The 16853-nt window shown below is 45.9% G+C and overlaps 1 protein-coding gene across 1 annotated transcript in view; it reads left to right on the top strand.

Moving 5' to 3' along the window:
• LOC114585457 (uncharacterized) overlaps positions 1–16853 on the top strand; it is a 127744-nt gene that overhangs the window by 81387 nt on the left and 29504 nt on the right. Inside the window, exons 54-69 of the mRNA XM_028708144.2 lie at positions 115–332; positions 2258–2478; positions 3226–3372; positions 4553–4717; positions 7192–7343; positions 8389–8557; positions 8850–8958; positions 9410–9555; positions 10080–10205; positions 10488–10667; positions 13203–13427; positions 13830–13956; positions 14928–15127; positions 15462–15674; positions 15852–15997; positions 16099–16226. Of these exons, the coding sequence (XP_028563977.2) occupies positions 115–332; positions 2258–2478; positions 3226–3372; positions 4553–4717; positions 7192–7343; positions 8389–8557; positions 8850–8958; positions 9410–9555; positions 10080–10205; positions 10488–10667; positions 13203–13427; positions 13830–13956; positions 14928–15127; positions 15462–15674; positions 15852–15997; positions 16099–16226 (2672 nt within the window). The remainder of the gene's footprint in view (positions 1–114; positions 333–2257; positions 2479–3225; positions 3373–4552; positions 4718–7191; positions 7344–8388; positions 8558–8849; positions 8959–9409; positions 9556–10079; positions 10206–10487; positions 10668–13202; positions 13428–13829; positions 13957–14927; positions 15128–15461; positions 15675–15851; positions 15998–16098; positions 16227–16853) is intronic.

Here is a 16853-nt window from a genome sequence, read left to right as displayed (position 1 = left end):
TTGGCACAATGATATCATCTTATTGGAAGCTCACATTTAAGACTTGGTTTCATCAAAATTGTTTACCAACCATATTTCTTTCTCACTGATTTTATTTTCCTTAATTTTTTTCAGGTGGATTCTGCCAGCTTCCTCCTAACCGGGAATGACATCTGTCCTCCTGGGCATTTCTGCCCCAGTGGGACTGGATATCCCGTTCCTTGCCCACCTGGCTCCTTTTCTGCTTCTCTGGGTCTGAAAGCAGAGAGTGAGTGCCAGCCTTGCCCAGCTGGACTCTACTGCAGCCAATCAGGGATGTCTGATCTGTCCCAGATGGCGCCATGTAATGAAGGGTAAGAGGCTGTAACAGCTGCTTCCCTTGACTGAATGGCAAGCCAAGACTTGCAGGCAAGCTCACTGTGAAGAAACACAGTAACCTCTGATTGCATGATATTCTCCATAAATAAATAGGGGTTACATGAGTGATGGAGAGAGAGCTGGATAAAAAGAAGCACGGCTGTCCTGGGTATTTGGGAGAAAGAGTATCACCAGAGATCCAAAAGCACATTGAACTGATAGTGGCAGAGTGGTAATCTGAATCCAGTCCCAGAGAAACATCAAATCTCCATTGCTCTGCATGAACCCAAAGGAAAACCCTAAATTGAGAGGTAGTGTTTGGGAAGGGCCTAATAACGATGATTTTTCTTCTTCTCCTATGGGAGCATCTTAGGGCTCATTATTAAGATGCAAAAAGCAGGGATGTGGAGAATCTCATAACAAATGGAAATGGGAATGGAAATGACTGCTGTTTGCATGTTTACCTGAGGTCAGGAATGAACATCACATGAACAGAATTTGCTGTCATAGTGGGTTTTTTGGTCTGCAAACCTTACATAAAAATTATGTCATTTTCTACATTGCTTTTGAAGTTTCCCTTCCATTGAAATGGATTGAAGTTAATTACATAGTGATTTACATTCGTGAGTTATGTTTTCTAAATCAGCTTGGCACAGTGATATCGTTTATTGATTATATAGCCAATAGTGAGACAAATAACATGTGTTTCAGCTAAAGCCAAACTGTAATGGGACAGAAACAGGAGTGGTTTTGACAAAAAGAGTCAAAGGATGGAAATGGCTACCTCCTTGCATCACTAGCAAAGAAGCACAGCACATTTCTGAGTAATAGATAGCCAAGGGAAACAGGTGACAGCTGAGTTCTGCTGCCTGCATCCCAATCCTGGGTTTACCATTTTGATGATGAGAATGTTTACTTCTGCTCACCTCTTATTTTGTGGCATGGGGCCACCGCCTTCCATTAGATTGGCTGCTACTGCCTGATAGTTGTGTGGAAAGGGCTATAACTCAGTAGCAGAGCATCTGCTTGGCATGCAGAGAGTCCCAGGCTTGATCCCTGGCAGCATCTCCAGGTAGGTCTGGGTGAGAACCCTGCTTGAAACCCTGAAGAGCTGCTGTCAATCACTGGACACACTACTGAGCTTGATGGAGCAATGGTCTGACTTGGTATAAAGCAGATTCTTAAATTCAGAAATCCCATCAACCCGTCTAGCTCTGTTGGTGCTGACCTTAAAGCCCTTAATGGCTATGACCCTATATACCCAAAGAAGTGTCTCCACCCCCATTGTTCAGCCCGGACACTGAGATCCAGCTCCAAGGGCCTTCTGGCGGTTCCCATCATTGTGAGAAGTGAGGTTACAGAGGACCAGGCAAGGGGCCTTCTTGGTGGTTGCACCTGCCCTGTAGAACACCCTTCCATCAGATGTCAAGGAAATAAACAACTATTTGACTTTTAGAAGACATCTGAAAGCAGTCCTGTATAGGGAAGCTTTTAATGTTTGATGTCTTCTTTCTTGTGTTTTAATTTGTTGGAAGCCATCCAGAGTGACTGGGGCAACCCAGTCAGATGGGCAGCATATAAATAAATTGTTGTTGCTGTTGTTGTTAATTTATTTGCTACCCATGATGAATTTAAGCAGAGGCATTCATGTCTCCTCAGGCAGCCATCTGCCAGGTTTTATGCATGCCTTAAACTGAAACTAGAGGCGGGGATTGGACTCTGTCCTTCCAGTGTAGGCCAAGGGTCTTGATGAACCTTAGATTAGGGGTAGCAAAGTTGTGCCTTCCGAATCTTCTTGACCTACAGTTTCCATCCTCTTTGACCATGCTGAATGGGGCTGATGAAAGTGGGAGTTCAACAGCAGCTGGAGAACACCGTGTTGGCTACTCCTGCCTTAGATACTCCTATGTAATCTTTGTAGGTGTGTTTGCCTTGAGGGAAATGCTGCTCCCTGCCCCAGCGATGGGATTCATGGGTACAGATGCCCTAGAGGATTCCGTTGCCCTGAGGGTGCCATTCTGGAAGTTCCTTGTGAGCCTGGCATGTTTAGCCCCATGGTCGGGGCCAGCTTCTGCCTCCCTTGCCCAGCGGGTACAGCTTGCCGTTATGCTGCTACTGTGGAGCCACTCAGCTGCCCCAGAGGTGAGACACTGAGAAATTGCATTTAACTCCACTGATTGGAGGCACACTGTTTGCCAGAGGTAGAAAGCACTCCTTACCCCCTTTCCTTGACTGTCAGTGTTATACACTATGATGCACAAGACCTTTCCTGAGTTACCATGATAATTCTCCATCCCACACCCTTTCAAGATCCTTTGAATCAAATCCTTGTGTGCTGCAATTCTCAAAATGACACACATTCCAGGGACCCAGCATGCATACAAGATCCTTCTCTCAATCTGCAGTCTTGATCCACACAGACATAGCTGGATGACAAGATCTGCCACAGAGGGGACAAATACATGCTTCCTTTCAGAAGGGCCTCTAGCCATTAGCAACAAATAGTCTGTACTTGGCCAACTATTTTACATAACAAAGCCAGAAACTCACACCTTTGACAAGTACCAATACCTTCCACTACCCCCTTCATGTTTTTAGGGTTTGGTTGTTGTTTTGTTGGGGGGAGTTGCCTTCTCCCTGCACCTCACACTCTCTGTTTTGTTTGTTTTGGGGTGGATTTATCTTCTTACATTTCCAAATGTGCTCTCCAGCCCCACCCCTGCAAATGGGGACCCTTGTCTAAATCAGCCCTACAATTCTCCAAACCCCTGATCTTACAAACTCAGAATTATTGAGCTGAAATGAACCTAGAGATTGCCCAACTCAACCACCAATCCCTTTAAATATAATGTGTACACACAGCCCCCTAATGCTTTCTTGCTTTGGCAGGTTACTACTGTCCAGCCCAGACAGCCATCCCTTTGCCATGTCCTGCTGGGACCCTGAACACCCTCGAGGGGGTGCTCTCCTCCAATGCCTGCAAACCATGCCCAGTTGGGAGGTACTGCAGTGGAAATGCTAACTGGGAACCTGATGGTAAGAGGTGGGGTTAGTTATTGCTCTGAGGTGATTCACAAGTCCTAGTAATGTTCAGCCACATGGTGTCCAGTAACATAGATGGCTTTATGAGAGAATCAGACACATTCCTAGAGGAGTTACCTCTGAATGGTTGGTAGTCGTGGAAGCTATTTGGAACCTTCTATTGTATTCCCTGCTTCCCAATGTTTGGTTTTTAAATTATTGTCAAGTGACTTTTATTTTATAGATGTATAAGATGTTTTGAGACATCTTGCGCAAAGCAACGAATAAACGTAATAAATGGTGAAGATGTACAAAGGCAGGATGCCACTGATAGCAGTTAATGGATGCTGTGCACATTGCCCAAGGCCTGTTGGGGATTATGCATAAAGACCAGATAATCTGCAAAATTATATCCATATAGGCACATGTTTCAAGGTCTGTTGGAGAATATGTATATTGACCAGGTAATGTGCACAATTCCCTCTTTGTGGAAGGGTTATGTGCACATTCTCCATGAAACCTGGTGAGTATGCACAGTTCTCAGTTGATATGCACATTAACCTTTCTATTTACATGCCTCTTAACACACACACACACACACACAGAGAGAGAGAGAGAGAGAGAGAGAGAGAGAGAGAGAGAGAGAGAACTCTTGACATTAAGGGAAAGCTTTCTCCCAGATATGCAAGGAGTATTTTGAACTGAGGAGTTTTCCATTCTGTGCCACTCACCTTAATGTTGAAGTGGTATAGGCTAGACACAGTGAAATCTTGCAAGTACTTCAAAACAATTCAGAGGCTGCCTTGTTGCAGAAAATAAAAGTTATGGAATGAAGTAGTAGCACACATCTCTGATTTATTAAGAGATTTCTCGTCGCCTCTGTCAGATTTGTAGTTCATTCATACATTGGCCTGAAAGCGAGATGAGCGCCGCAGCCCCATAATTGCCTTTGACTGGACTTAACTGTCCAGGGGTTTTCTACCTTTACCTTACCTTCATTCATACTAGAGGAATTAGAAATATTGGCTTTCCCCCCGCCCCAGAAAGGTGTGGACCCTTAATCCATGCGTATGTGAACAATGCAGGAGCATGGTGTCTGTTCTGAGCTAACCTTTATAGGGGCACCTTAACACTGTTTGCACTTCATCATGTGATGTGTCCACAGCCCCTGAGAGTTCTCTTTTCCAATTGGCAGGTCTGTGCTCCTCTGGGTATTACTGTTCAGGGGGAGCCTCTGATGCTGTCCCACAAAGCACACCTGAATTTCCTCTTAATGGGCCCTGCCCACGGGGGCACTATTGTCCAGAAGGTACTTGGTTCCCCGTTCCCTGTCCAGTGGGCACTCTGAATAATGTTACAGGTGAGTACAGCATGGGTACTCCATGTTCAAATTTCAGCTGCTGCCGCACCTGACTTTCTCTGAAGGCAAGGAGCCCAGTTGGTAACCTAGCGTGTAAGAAATGTGCCAAATCCTTTTCAGTGGGAGGAAATTTCTTCTTCAGTGAAGGGGGGAAATGAAGGGAAAGGGTCATCGCTCAGTGGGAGAACCCTTCTCTTTGTGCAGAAAGGGCTCTGGCTCAGTCCCAAGCATCTGCAGGTGGGAATGGGAATGTCACCCGTCTGAAACCCCGGAGAGCTGCTGCCAGACAGTGCGGACAATACTGAGGAAGGTTTGCAAGGTTACATGCAGAAACAAGCATATTTTAGGGTGGAACTAAATGTTATTTCAGCCAATGCAAGGTCCCACTGCCACATTTTTCAAGATACCCAGAGGGGTTCTGAAGCAGTGAATCAGTGGAAGGGAGGTGTGCTGGACTGTTCTTGTCAATTCTTGCACTCATACTAAAGCTCTTCCTTCCCCCGCCTTGCCCACAAATCAGGTGGGATAGCAGAAAATTCAAAACTGTTTAATTTTGTGGGAGAGAGCTGGCAGCTAGAAGAAAGCTTAATCTCTCATTCCACACATGACCCCAACGCATCCACATCAGCTTTATGAGAGGTGCATGGATACCCACATCACATATATAAAGCACCCTTATAGCACTTTAACAGTTACTGCTTCCCTCAAAGAATCCTGGGAAAATATAGTTTAAGGGCACTGGGAATTGTAGCTCTGTGAGCAACCTCCTTATAACTCCCAGCCCCCTGAGTGAACTACAGTTCCCAGAATTCTTTGGGGACAGCCATGACTAATCAAGTGGGATCAGAGCGTTAAAATGAAATGGTGTCGTTGGGACCAGCTATTCAGTCTGAACACATGAAGGGGCAAACAGGAACAAAATGAGGAGATCCCTGATGGCGCTGTGCACACCAAACACATTCCCTAGACAATGTCTTCATTTATTTTATTCTGAAAGGGGCTGCCTTATTCACAAATAGGATTTCTAATACAGGGATGGAAATCCTAGTCAATAAGGGTTCCATAATTTTACACACAAATATGGCAGCCCCCTTCAGACTAAAGGTGGTTGTGCATTGCCTGACACATGCAGCATCCTTTGGAGGGGTGTGGCTTACCGTTCATGTTCCCACTTGCCCCTTTACAAGTTCATACTGAACACCAACGGAGGACTCACCTTTCCCTCCTAAAGGCCATCTCCATCCTTAGTTACAGAAGACAGCAACCTAGTTCCAATGTGCTGAACAAGTGCAAGCACTGAAACCCAGTTTTTAAGCTGAAAAGCAAAGTTTGGCAGATGACTCAATTAAAGACACCAAAGGCTTAGCTCAAGGTAGGCAAACTATGGGGTCTCCAGCTGCTCCTGGCCTACAACTCCCCTCATCTCTGGGGGATCGCTCAGTCCGAGCATGAGACTGAATCTCAGAGTCATGGGTTTGAGCCCTATGTTGGGTAAAGATTCCCTGGAGACCTGCTGCCAGACAGTGTGGACAATATTGAGCAAGGTTTGCAAAGTCCAAGTCCCATGTCAGGTAAAGATTCCTGCATTGCAGGGGGTTGGGCTAGGTGACCGTCATGGTCCCTTCCAATTCTACAATTCTATTATTCTACAAACATTTGGAGGGCCACAGGTTGCCTTGCCTAATTAGTCAATGGGAACTATTTTGAATTGGCGTGGGCATATTTTAATCAGTGAAGCTGCCTCTTGGGAAATCTTGTTCAGTTTGGGTTTTGATACATTACTTTAATAGAAGCATAAAATAAATAAATTGCATTTTCTTCTACCACATGTAGGCTTTTGTTTATTAAATAGTTGATAGCCTTATCATCTGATATCTCAGAAGTTGTCTCTTTATTGAGCTGCTGCTGATGATATGCAAATGCATTTAAAATTAATTGGCTAGCTAATTCAGTCAATCGGTTAATAGATGTGTCAATCATCAGCTAAAACTTTTTTCCATCAGAGATAGCAGAAAACCCACTAACTTTCTAGCCACGTAACGTGAGCCAAAATGACAGCTGCACTTTCATCCTTTCAAAGTTAAAATCTTTAAACTAGTGTTCTTGGCTTGAACCTCTTGGTTGATGGAGAAAATCAAACTCTCAAATCACAGGCAAAGCAGACCTGGATGATCTTCACACAGTACCTTTTGTATTTTAAAGTTTTAGGCTATGTACACATTACCAGTTATTCAGGCTCCAGTGCATTCCCACAACCATCTCGTAGGATGGCCGGGCTCTGCAGTTGTTGTTGGCATCTATCTGTCTTGGGAGACAATGGAAGAGTGCAGCTTCAGGGATAATTCTCTGTTGGAGAATTACAGCGCCTGCTGTGGCTGTAGAGACCGATATAAGGCAGCAACAGTGTAACACAACTTCCTATGTTCCTCATTCTCCAGATTAAACTGATCTCTGCCAGCTTTTGTGTCCTGTAGGAGGTTCCTCTCCAGACTGCTGCGTCCCATGCTACCCAGGATTCTTCTGTGCTGGAGTGGGTTTAAGTTCACCTACTGGACCGTGTGCTGCTGGTTTCTACTGCCCGGCAAACTTCAGCTCCTTCAGCCCAACAGCATTTCTCTGCCCTGAGGTCTGGAATTAGATTTGCGTGTAAAAAACAAACAAACAAAAAGCCTTGGCAAGCCTGTTGTCCTCTGGGTGGTTTTGGATTCCAGCTCCCAGCATCCTCAGTTAGAATGGCCAATGGGGAGGGGCAGTGGGAGTTGTAGTCTATCAACATCTGGAGGGCCACAGGTCCCCCACACCTGGTGAAAATAAACAATAGATACTAGTGTTGGGTGAGACTGGGAGAGATGCCCAGAGACATGCAGTGGGACAGGACAGCTGAGCATCCTGGGCGTTGCCACTCTGTGGGGGGGGGTCTGATTTGGTGGTCTGTTGCAAGGGTTTAAACCAGAAGTAGCCAACATGGTGCCCTCCAGATGTTCTGGATCAGATCTTGAATATTCCCTGAATATGCAATGCCGGTTGCAGCCTTTCCCTGTGCTCTACCTGGGGCTGTGGCACAATTGCAGAACACCTTACTTGCATGCAGAAAGTCCCAGGCTCAACCACTGGTGTCTCCAGGTAGGGCTGAGAGAGACCCTGGGCTGAAACCCTGGAGTGCTGCTGCCAGCCAGTGTAGACAATATTGCATAAGGTGGCCAATGGTCTGATTCAGCTTACTGTGTTTTTACAATGTTTGTTGGATTCATTTATAATGTTGATTACACTGTTTATCCAACAATTATTGGCTGGGGGAAATTCTTGTCTGAAATCCCAGAGAGCTGCTGCCAGACAGTGCAGGCAATGCTAAGGTAAATGGACTTGATTCGGCATTGATCAGCTTCCTATGGTCTTATAGTTTAAGAAAAGGGTCATAGTTCAGTGGCAGAGCATCTGCTTTGCATGAGGGTAGTCCCTAGCTCAGCCCTAGGTATCTCCTGATAGGGCTGGGAATGTCCCCTGCCTGAAACCCCGGTGGGCTGCTGCCAGTCAGTGTAGGCATTATGGAGCTAGATGGATCAATGGTCTGGCTTAGCAGAAGACAGCTTGTGTATTTGTGTGGGGGCAGTTAGTTAATTATTTTGTCTCATTTTTTTTCTCCTTTCTCTGTCTCTCTCTCTGGTCTCCAGGGGCACTTCTGCCAGTCTGGGGCTGCCTATCCAGCCCCTTGCCCCATCGGTGAATACCAACCAAACCGGGGCTCAGAACGCTGCCTCCCCTGCCAAGCAGGCTTCTACTGCCATGAGGCTGCCACAGGGAAGCCGAGACGCTGTCCGCCACATTCATATTGTCCTGAAGGTACAAATGGCAGCACACTAACCAAAGGGCCACAAGCTTTAACTGATTGATGTCACTGACCCATCACCTAAAGTTTCATTCACAAACTCTGAATGCCAGTTGCTAGGAATCTCAATTGGGGAGAGTGCTGTTGTGTTCAGGTCCTTCTTACGGGCTTCCCATAGACATCTGGCCAGCCACTGTAAGAACAGGATACTGGACTAGATGGGCCTTTGATGTAATCCCGCAGAGCTCTTCTTAAGTTGTTGCATACTTCACTGTTCTGTGTTTTTTATATGTCCCCTTTCCTTAGGTACTTTGTTTCCCTATCCATGTCCCGATGGCACTTTTACTCCTGTGGATATGTCCGGCCTTCAGGAGGAAAGAGGATGTCTTCCCTGTCCTGTGGGTCACTTCTGCAGGTAGTGGTGAATCCTTTCCACTGCCTCAGCAAATTCCAGTGTGCCATATTGTGCTGCTTTGCTTCTTTCCTCTTTCTTGCTGTTTAGCTTCATTTCATTTTCATAATGCATTTGTTTTTATCCTGCCTTTCTTTGCACCCACAAAACGGTCCATCAAAACAGCTATAAAGCCAGGGATGTAAATAAGGTCAAGCATCAGTGACACAATCAGTAAAGGCAAGCGCAAGTTGGAAGAGCAAACTGTCTCTCATACACTGTGTGTTTGGGGGCATATTTACTGAGACCTTTCATAGGTGTTATGGAAGGGGCCAGAGGGCATGTTGGCAACCCTGGTTTTATACTGTAAACTGCTCTGTGAGTTAATTTGAAAAGTGGCATTGAAAAGGTATAGTTTTAATGAATAATGCCTCTTTGCCATCTAAATAAATTCCTACCACTTTCTCTGCACTAGGAGAGGACGAGTGGAGGGGAGATGTGCTGCTGGATTCTTTTGCCAAGAAGGGAGCTCAGATGCCACCCCACAGGGCCATAACTTCACCTGGAGCCCCCTGGCAGACTGTCTCTGGGGTCAGGTGTGTGCAGGACCCTGCCCAGCAGGTAACTAAGCAGTCTGCCAAGAAGCAAGCACACATGACTGAAAATTCAGTCCAGCCAGAACACAATGAGAAATGAGGATTTTAAAATCACCAGCTCCTGAAAGTTTTGATGCTGGTGTTTATGGATCCAGTCCTAAGCATGTTTACTCAGAAGTAAGCACCACTGAACTCATTTGGGCTTACTCCCTTCTAAGTGTGCAGTAGGATTTCAAGCGAAATGTAATTTCATCTTATTTTGGCTTGCCCAAAAATAATGTGATATTGGCATCCAGGAATTTAAAATATAGATCCATTCCTGCTTTTTGGTGTGTGTGTCTGAATATTCGGAGTAATTCACACAAAAGTGTTGATGAAACTTCTTGAGGTCTTTATAAAAAAAAAGATCACAAACTAATGTGGAATGTGAAGAACCAAACTCAAGAGTGGAAAAAGGAGGAACTGGAGGAACTGAAATTGATGGATCTCTTGACCCTAATCTTTACCACAAGGCATTGAACTGTGGGGTGTTTCCTACATATCACCCAGGATTCTACTGCCCAGAAGGCTCAGAGGCACCCATTCCTTGTCCAGATGACACTATTGGCTCTGTCCCAGGTGCAAGACAAAGAGAAAACTGCCTCCCCTGCCCACCAGGCCGCTGGTGTAAAGCAGGTCAGAATTTATTCCTGGAATCCCCTTACCAAAACACCTGTGCGAGGCATCCCCTTCCCTCCCTCCCTCCCTCCCTCCTTTCAGATCCAACCAGGGACAACAAACTTGCCTGCCTTTGTGTGTCATCGGATTCCAACTCACATCATTGGCTGTGCTGGCTGAGTCTATTGTGAGTTGTACTCTGATAACATCTGTAGTCTGCAGGTCCCCCATCCCTGCCCTAAGCACTGCAAGTCTATCACTTTGAACACCTTCATACTTTCTCTCTACCTCTCTCTTCAGGGGATCCAGTAGCCCACGCATGTCCTTATGGGTACGACTGTCACGGAATGAATCACACCACCCCCGGTGGACCCCGGGCCCTCCCGCAGTGCCCGAGGCAGGCTTTCCGAACAGAAATGGGGACTGAGAACCCTATCGATTGCCAGCCCTGCTCATCAGACCATCTGTGTGCGGCCACAGGTAAGCCCCCAACTTGAGGCCCAGCTCTAAATTCAGTCTGCAAAATTCCTGTTCAGCTCAAGCATGATGGAGCAGATTCCCAATCCAGGAGGTGGTTGAAATTTCAAGTTAAATGGCATGAAACAGAAATGTTAACAGCAGGAAACTGCAGGAACTTTATTGTTGATGTTGTTTTATTTAGCGCATTTGTACTCTGCTCTTCAGCCAAAAAAGTTCCCAGAGTGACTTACATGCAATCTGTTAAAACATGAGATAGCTTAGTCAGGAGAGCATGAGACTTATTTTCAGGGTTGTGGAGACTTCCAGGTTAGCACCATCGTCGAATGGCGGATTCCCTCCGAGCTCCGGAGGGAATCTGCTCAGCAGGGGTCGGGTCCTGCCGCGCCGGCGACGCGGGGACCCTTAAAAACCACGGGCGCGGAAGCCCGTGGACGTGGTGACTCGGTGGGCACCATTTGTGCCCCCCCCTGACTCGTGAAGGAGCCTTTTTAAAGGCTACGGAACGGGGGACGGGGAGCGGCGCGGTGCTAAGAGTCCTCTGCTTCCCCTGCTGAGTGAAGCCGCAAGCCATTTGACGGAGAGCGCTGACTTCTTCTTCTGAACATTCGGACTAAAAACAACAACCCGTGAGTAATACGGAAATTGGACTTAAAAGGGAAATTTTTCTTTTCTTTTTTTGGATTTGGCACAACCGGGGAAGATGCAAAGAGGAAGTCCGTCTCCCCGCATTGTAAACAATTTAAAGCAAGGACTAGATAACTAAGGTTGAGAGAACATTATTTTCTGAATTGGATAAAAGTTATTAATTTCACGATTGGAAAGTACAAGTAATTTTGCTGGAGGATAAGAGTTGATTTGGAAAGTTAAAGTGCAACCCCCCGGGAACCGGGAGTGATCCGCGAGAGAGCCTGGTGAAGAGATACAGAAGATTTTGACAGCTGTCAAAGTAGCTGTCAAAGTTGGGGAATAAAAAGAGAACATTGTTTCTGGTGTCTTTGCTGGCTGGATTTGATACAATTTTGATATAAAGTGTTGAAAACAAGGAATAACAAGTTAGTTTGACTTTTGGGTTGGAACTGGAAGGATACTAAGTAACCATAACCCCTCTAGAGGGGTTTTTGGGACATTACAAGAATGGCTGCAAGTGGAAAAATACTCATTGAGCTAAACAGGACTTTTTATCTCCTGGGAAAGCTTCAAGAACAGAGCAATATTTTGACTACAGGGGTTTCTACACTGAAGGAGACAATAGATAAATCTATTGAAAATGGAAGGGACCTGACTCAAGGTTTTGTTCCTGAACAAAAAGCCCCTGTAGCGGAATCAGAAGTTTTTGCAGCTGAGCAGGAAGAGAAACTTGAGAAATGTGATGAAAGGGAACAAGAGGTACATGATGATCTGGAAGGGAATGAAGGAGGAGTTACATCGCCGCAGAAGATCAAGGAAGGCCAGAGGCCTGTCAGGAAAGATATAAAGGAAAACAAGAATTGGACTATGAAAATTTGGCTTGATTTGGATAATGAAGATTGGAGAGATCTCCTGATGTGGAGATCTGAAGACCTATGGTTTACAAATTTGAGCAAGAAAGAAGTTGGAGCATTTGGGACTTAAAAGGCTTAAGAAACAAGATTTGAGTTTCAATTTTAATTATAGAGGTCTGGATGGAAGAAAAATGGATATTTTCGAGACAGAGCTTCTCCGAGATCAGTTGGACATAAAGGACTACCAAACAAACCGGCAAAGAGGAACTGAGAGAGAATTAAGGGCCTCGGATGTGAGATCTCCAGGCTGATAGTAGATAGACTGATGGATAATGGGGATTGTTGAACTAAACAAATGGAAATGGAATACAAGAAGGGGAGGTGTGGGGAAGTCTTGGAAAGATGTTGTTGAAAGTAAGGCTTAAATGTAAATGTTTTCTTTTTTCTTCTTTTTTCTTTTTTGGATTTTTTGGAAAATTTCAATAAATATGATTTAAAAAAAAATATTTTCAGGGTTGTGGGTTCAATCACTGTGTTGCCCAAAAGTTTCCTGCATTACAGGGGGTTGGACTAGATGGCCCTTGTGGGCTCTTCTAACTCTGATTCCATTACAGTACTTCCCGCAGGCTTACAATCTTGAAATAAAGTAAACAACATAATACACACAAGGGCTAAAGACAGGGAGCGTAGAGGAGGAAATCAAACTCAAGAGCCAATTCTGAAATAATTGTTCTTATAATGACCAGCTGACAGAGTTCAGGTTCAATCCTTGCCACCTCTATTTAGAAAGGATCAGTTCAGTAGGTGATTCTGTAGGAATTCTGCACTGGAGAGCTCCTGCCAGTCTGAGTAGACTGTGCTAAGTAGATAAATAGTCTGCCTTGGTATAAGACAGTTTCCTATGTTTTCCCTGTGGTTTTTGAGAAATGGGCCTTGAGAACTGTTAAGCTTGTCCCACAAGCAAACCAGGTTTTTTGAGCAGGGGTGTTATAGTGAGGTTCTCTCTTCCTGCCCCCTTCCACCTTAAATTGTTTTCCTGTCTTTCGTCCAACAGGAGCTGCTGCTTTTAGAGACTATCCCTGTGCTCCTGGCCACTGGTGCCCAGGAAGAAGAGAGGCTTTCCTTTGTCCACCTGGCACCTTTAGGACCCAGCCTGGTGCTACATCTTTGGAGGACTGTAACACCTGCCCTTCTGGGTTTTACTGCCCAGACCCAGCCAAGTCGGGGGTACCAAACATCCAGGGCATACCTTGCGAACCAGGCTATGAATGCCCACCAGGTGAGATGTGATCACGCATCAACTCTTGAGCATCACAGCGCTGACAATATGGGTTTCAGTAACTAATTGGGCATTCTCCCTGTGATACTTTCTGGGTGTTTTATACTTGCGAAGACCCAGGACATGTGGGCTGAAGCAAAACTCTTGTGTGCATGCCATACATTTAAAGCACATAGCTTCCTCCAAATAATTCTGGGATCTGAAGTTTGTTGAGGGTTGTTGGGAATTGTCGTTCTGTGAGGGGTAAACTCAACCCCTCCTCCATGGGAACTCAGGGAGTTGTAGTTCTGTGAGGGAACTGGCCATGGTTCTTTGGTAGAAGCTGCTTAAAGCCAATGGATACTGCTACTTCTTTAAATGCATAGCGCAGGTGGGACATCTATTGCATTTCCTTTCCTATAGGTTCACCTAGTCCTCAGATATGCCGGCCTGGCTCTTACTGCGGACCCCGCACGGGGGTTCCTCCCCTGTGTCCAGTTGGGTATTACTGTCCGGAAGGGTCATCCACATACAACATTCCGGGGCAGCTGTGAGTATATTTCACAGGAGGCAAAGACTCCACACCTCTGGAAAATTCATGCTTTAAAACCAAACATATCGTTCTGGGGTTTCTGACCCCCCTACCCACCCAAAACTTTGTGTATTTCATAAATACTGTAAAGCTGCTGCAGAATTGCAAAATCCCATACATGTATTTTGGATGACCCGTTCAGCATAGCCTTCCTAGTGGGGACCATCTCAGTATGGCTAACAATGTGACGCTGGGCTTGTTTACTCTGAAATAAGTTTCCCTGTATTTACTGGGCCTTTCTTCAAGGTAACTGTATATAGGGTTGCAGCATCAACCCACCCCCAAGCTGTATTTAACAGGAGTAGGGGTGTGTTATTGATTGTTTGTTTGTTTGTTTTAAAAAACTACAGTTGTACCTCGGGTTACATACGCCTCAGGTTACATACGCTTCAGGTTACAGACTCCACTAACACAGAAATAGTACCTCGGGTTAAGAACTTTGCTTCAGGATGAGAACAGAAATCGTGCTCCGGCGGCATGGTAGCAGCAGGAGGCCCCATTAGCTAAAGTGGCGCTTCAGGTTAAAAACGGACCTCCAGAACGAATTAAGTTCTTAACCCGAGGTACCACTGTAATAGAAAGAGGCTTGCTCCACACTCCTGTTGACATTTTTACTCAAATGCGAGCCACCCTTTCCATGCATGTGTGCCTCTGTTCTCCTCTGAAAATAACAGGGAAGAACTATATTCCAGTATACCACTTTACTCCTGTGATTTTCCAGGTTAAGGGGTCTGCAAATTTATCTATTTTTTTCTGGGATCAGTGTTATCTAACACAGAAATGAGTACTAAGCATGGACTATCTTTCTTTACCTTGAATGAGTGAGTGAAAAGATAAACCCATTGGGGGATCCGCTGCAGAAATGTGAACTATTCACAGGAAGTCCTATTTGCTCTCTGACCATCCTCAGCCCTGCTTCTATTTCTCAGGTGTGTCTATCCCCACTACTGCCCTCTTGGCAGTGCTCATCCACTCCTGTGCCAATCTGGTTACACAGCCCTGAACACAACAGGCCTGAGAGACTCCTTTGAGAAGAGCTGCAGGGCATGCGCTGCTGGAACCTATGGTGGCAACCTGGACACCATTCCACCCTGCCAGCCCTGCCCGCCGGGATTCAGCTGCCCTGAAGGTGATTGTTCCACACAACACCACAGAGAGCAGGGAGATGGTCATGGTAGAAAAATTGGTTTCAAGGTTTGCTGGGGGAGGACACAAGAAGAAACCATCCTTTGAGCATCTCTTTAAGAAATGCCACATTTAAAATCTGAGCCAGAAGCCAAAGAACATTGGGTTGCATCAGAGTAGACCCACTGAAATGAATGAACCTCCATTAGTCACCTTCATTAACTTCAACGAGTCTGTATGTCAAGCATTGGAGACAACCCATCATTTTTATACCACTGGTTTGTCTAGGCTGATGCTGTGTACAGAGTGAGAAATTCCTGTTCTTCCTCTTCCCCCAGGTACTGCAAGTTACCTCCAGCATCCTTGCCCCCAGGGGTATTATTGCCCAGACCTGACCTCTTCCCCCAAGCCATGTCCTCCTGGTACTTACGGGAACAGCAGCCTAGCCAAGCGGCTGGAGGAATGCCACCCCTGCCCCGCTGGCTCTTTCAATCACCTCCCAGCTCAAACCGGGTGTTTTCCTTGCGGCAGTTCATCGACATCCAATCCAGGTGAGCCCACCTGTTCCCTCACTAAGTTCCTTTCATTAGCATCATTTGGAGCTGCTTGCACAAGGGCTTTGTTTCTGCAGTGTGCAAACATTTGCAGATAAGGAGCGAGTGCATGCGCTGCCATGCTTTTTCGATGAGTAGTCAACCCCCCTCTGAACCTCAACTTGCCTCCTCAAGGTGCTACCAGCTGCACCTGCCATGGTCTGAATCGGGCTTTCCAGGAGTCTGATGGCTCTTGCATTTGCCAGGTGGGATACCTTTACTTTGACGAGAGAGGGAAGAAAACATCTGACAGCAACAGCGACCAGGACTGCCAGCCCCAGGTGATGCACCATGGCTGTTGATGCATGTGTGATGCTCCATAGCAGCATCTTTTATAAACATTATACCAGTCTGACTTGCCCTTTTTCTTCCCCTTCTGCAGGTGGAGGAACGCTGTGCTCCTTGGGAGGTCCGCTTAGCATCCACCCGCAAGTGTGTGTCCCCTGAGCACTATAACTGCTCTCTGGTCTGTAGTCCAGCAAGTGGTGAGCTCCACGCTGAACTTGGCATGTAAGCACCATCTTTTCGGGAAAGCATTACTGGGTACCACAGAGACAAGTTATTCTCCATAGCAATCAGGAGTGTAAATCTCAGCCAACTCTTATGCATTTTTACCATTGCTCGGATTTTTCAAATGGGATTAAGTGTGATGTCACAGACGTCAGCACTCTGGCCTCCTCCCCCTTGCCAGCAGCCTCTGCATAGAAGGCAAGACAAAAATAAAAAATGGGAGTGATTTCACACATTGTTTCATTTCCACATTTAGGATATACATTTACAAGGTGCATTTAGACAGATTTATTGTGCATTTAGACAGATTTATTGTTTTGATTTTTTTCAAATTAAATTTATATCCCTTCCTCCCTCCCTCCCTCCCTCCCTCCCTTCCTTCCTTCCTTCGGAGCTGAGGAAGGAAGATGTGCCCATTAGAGAGCCAGAATTGGCTGCAGATCCCCACACCATGGCAGAACCTATGTTTTCTGCCCTAATATGTATGGAATGGACTTCATCTCAGTCTCGTAAACTTCATGCCCAAATTCCATGTCTGTTTGCTTGGACATGTTACCAGATCATTCTTGCAGCCTTACCATGTCAACATCCACCACTGGTACCCCCTCCAGTGTCAGGTCCAAGAGG

This window comes from Podarcis muralis, chromosome 15 (assembly GCF_964188315.1).
Source record: "Podarcis muralis chromosome 15, rPodMur119.hap1.1, whole genome shotgun sequence".
NCBI lineage: Eukaryota > Metazoa > Chordata > Lepidosauria > Squamata > Lacertidae > Podarcis > Podarcis muralis.
This window is presented reverse-complemented; position numbering and strand designations above follow the sequence as displayed.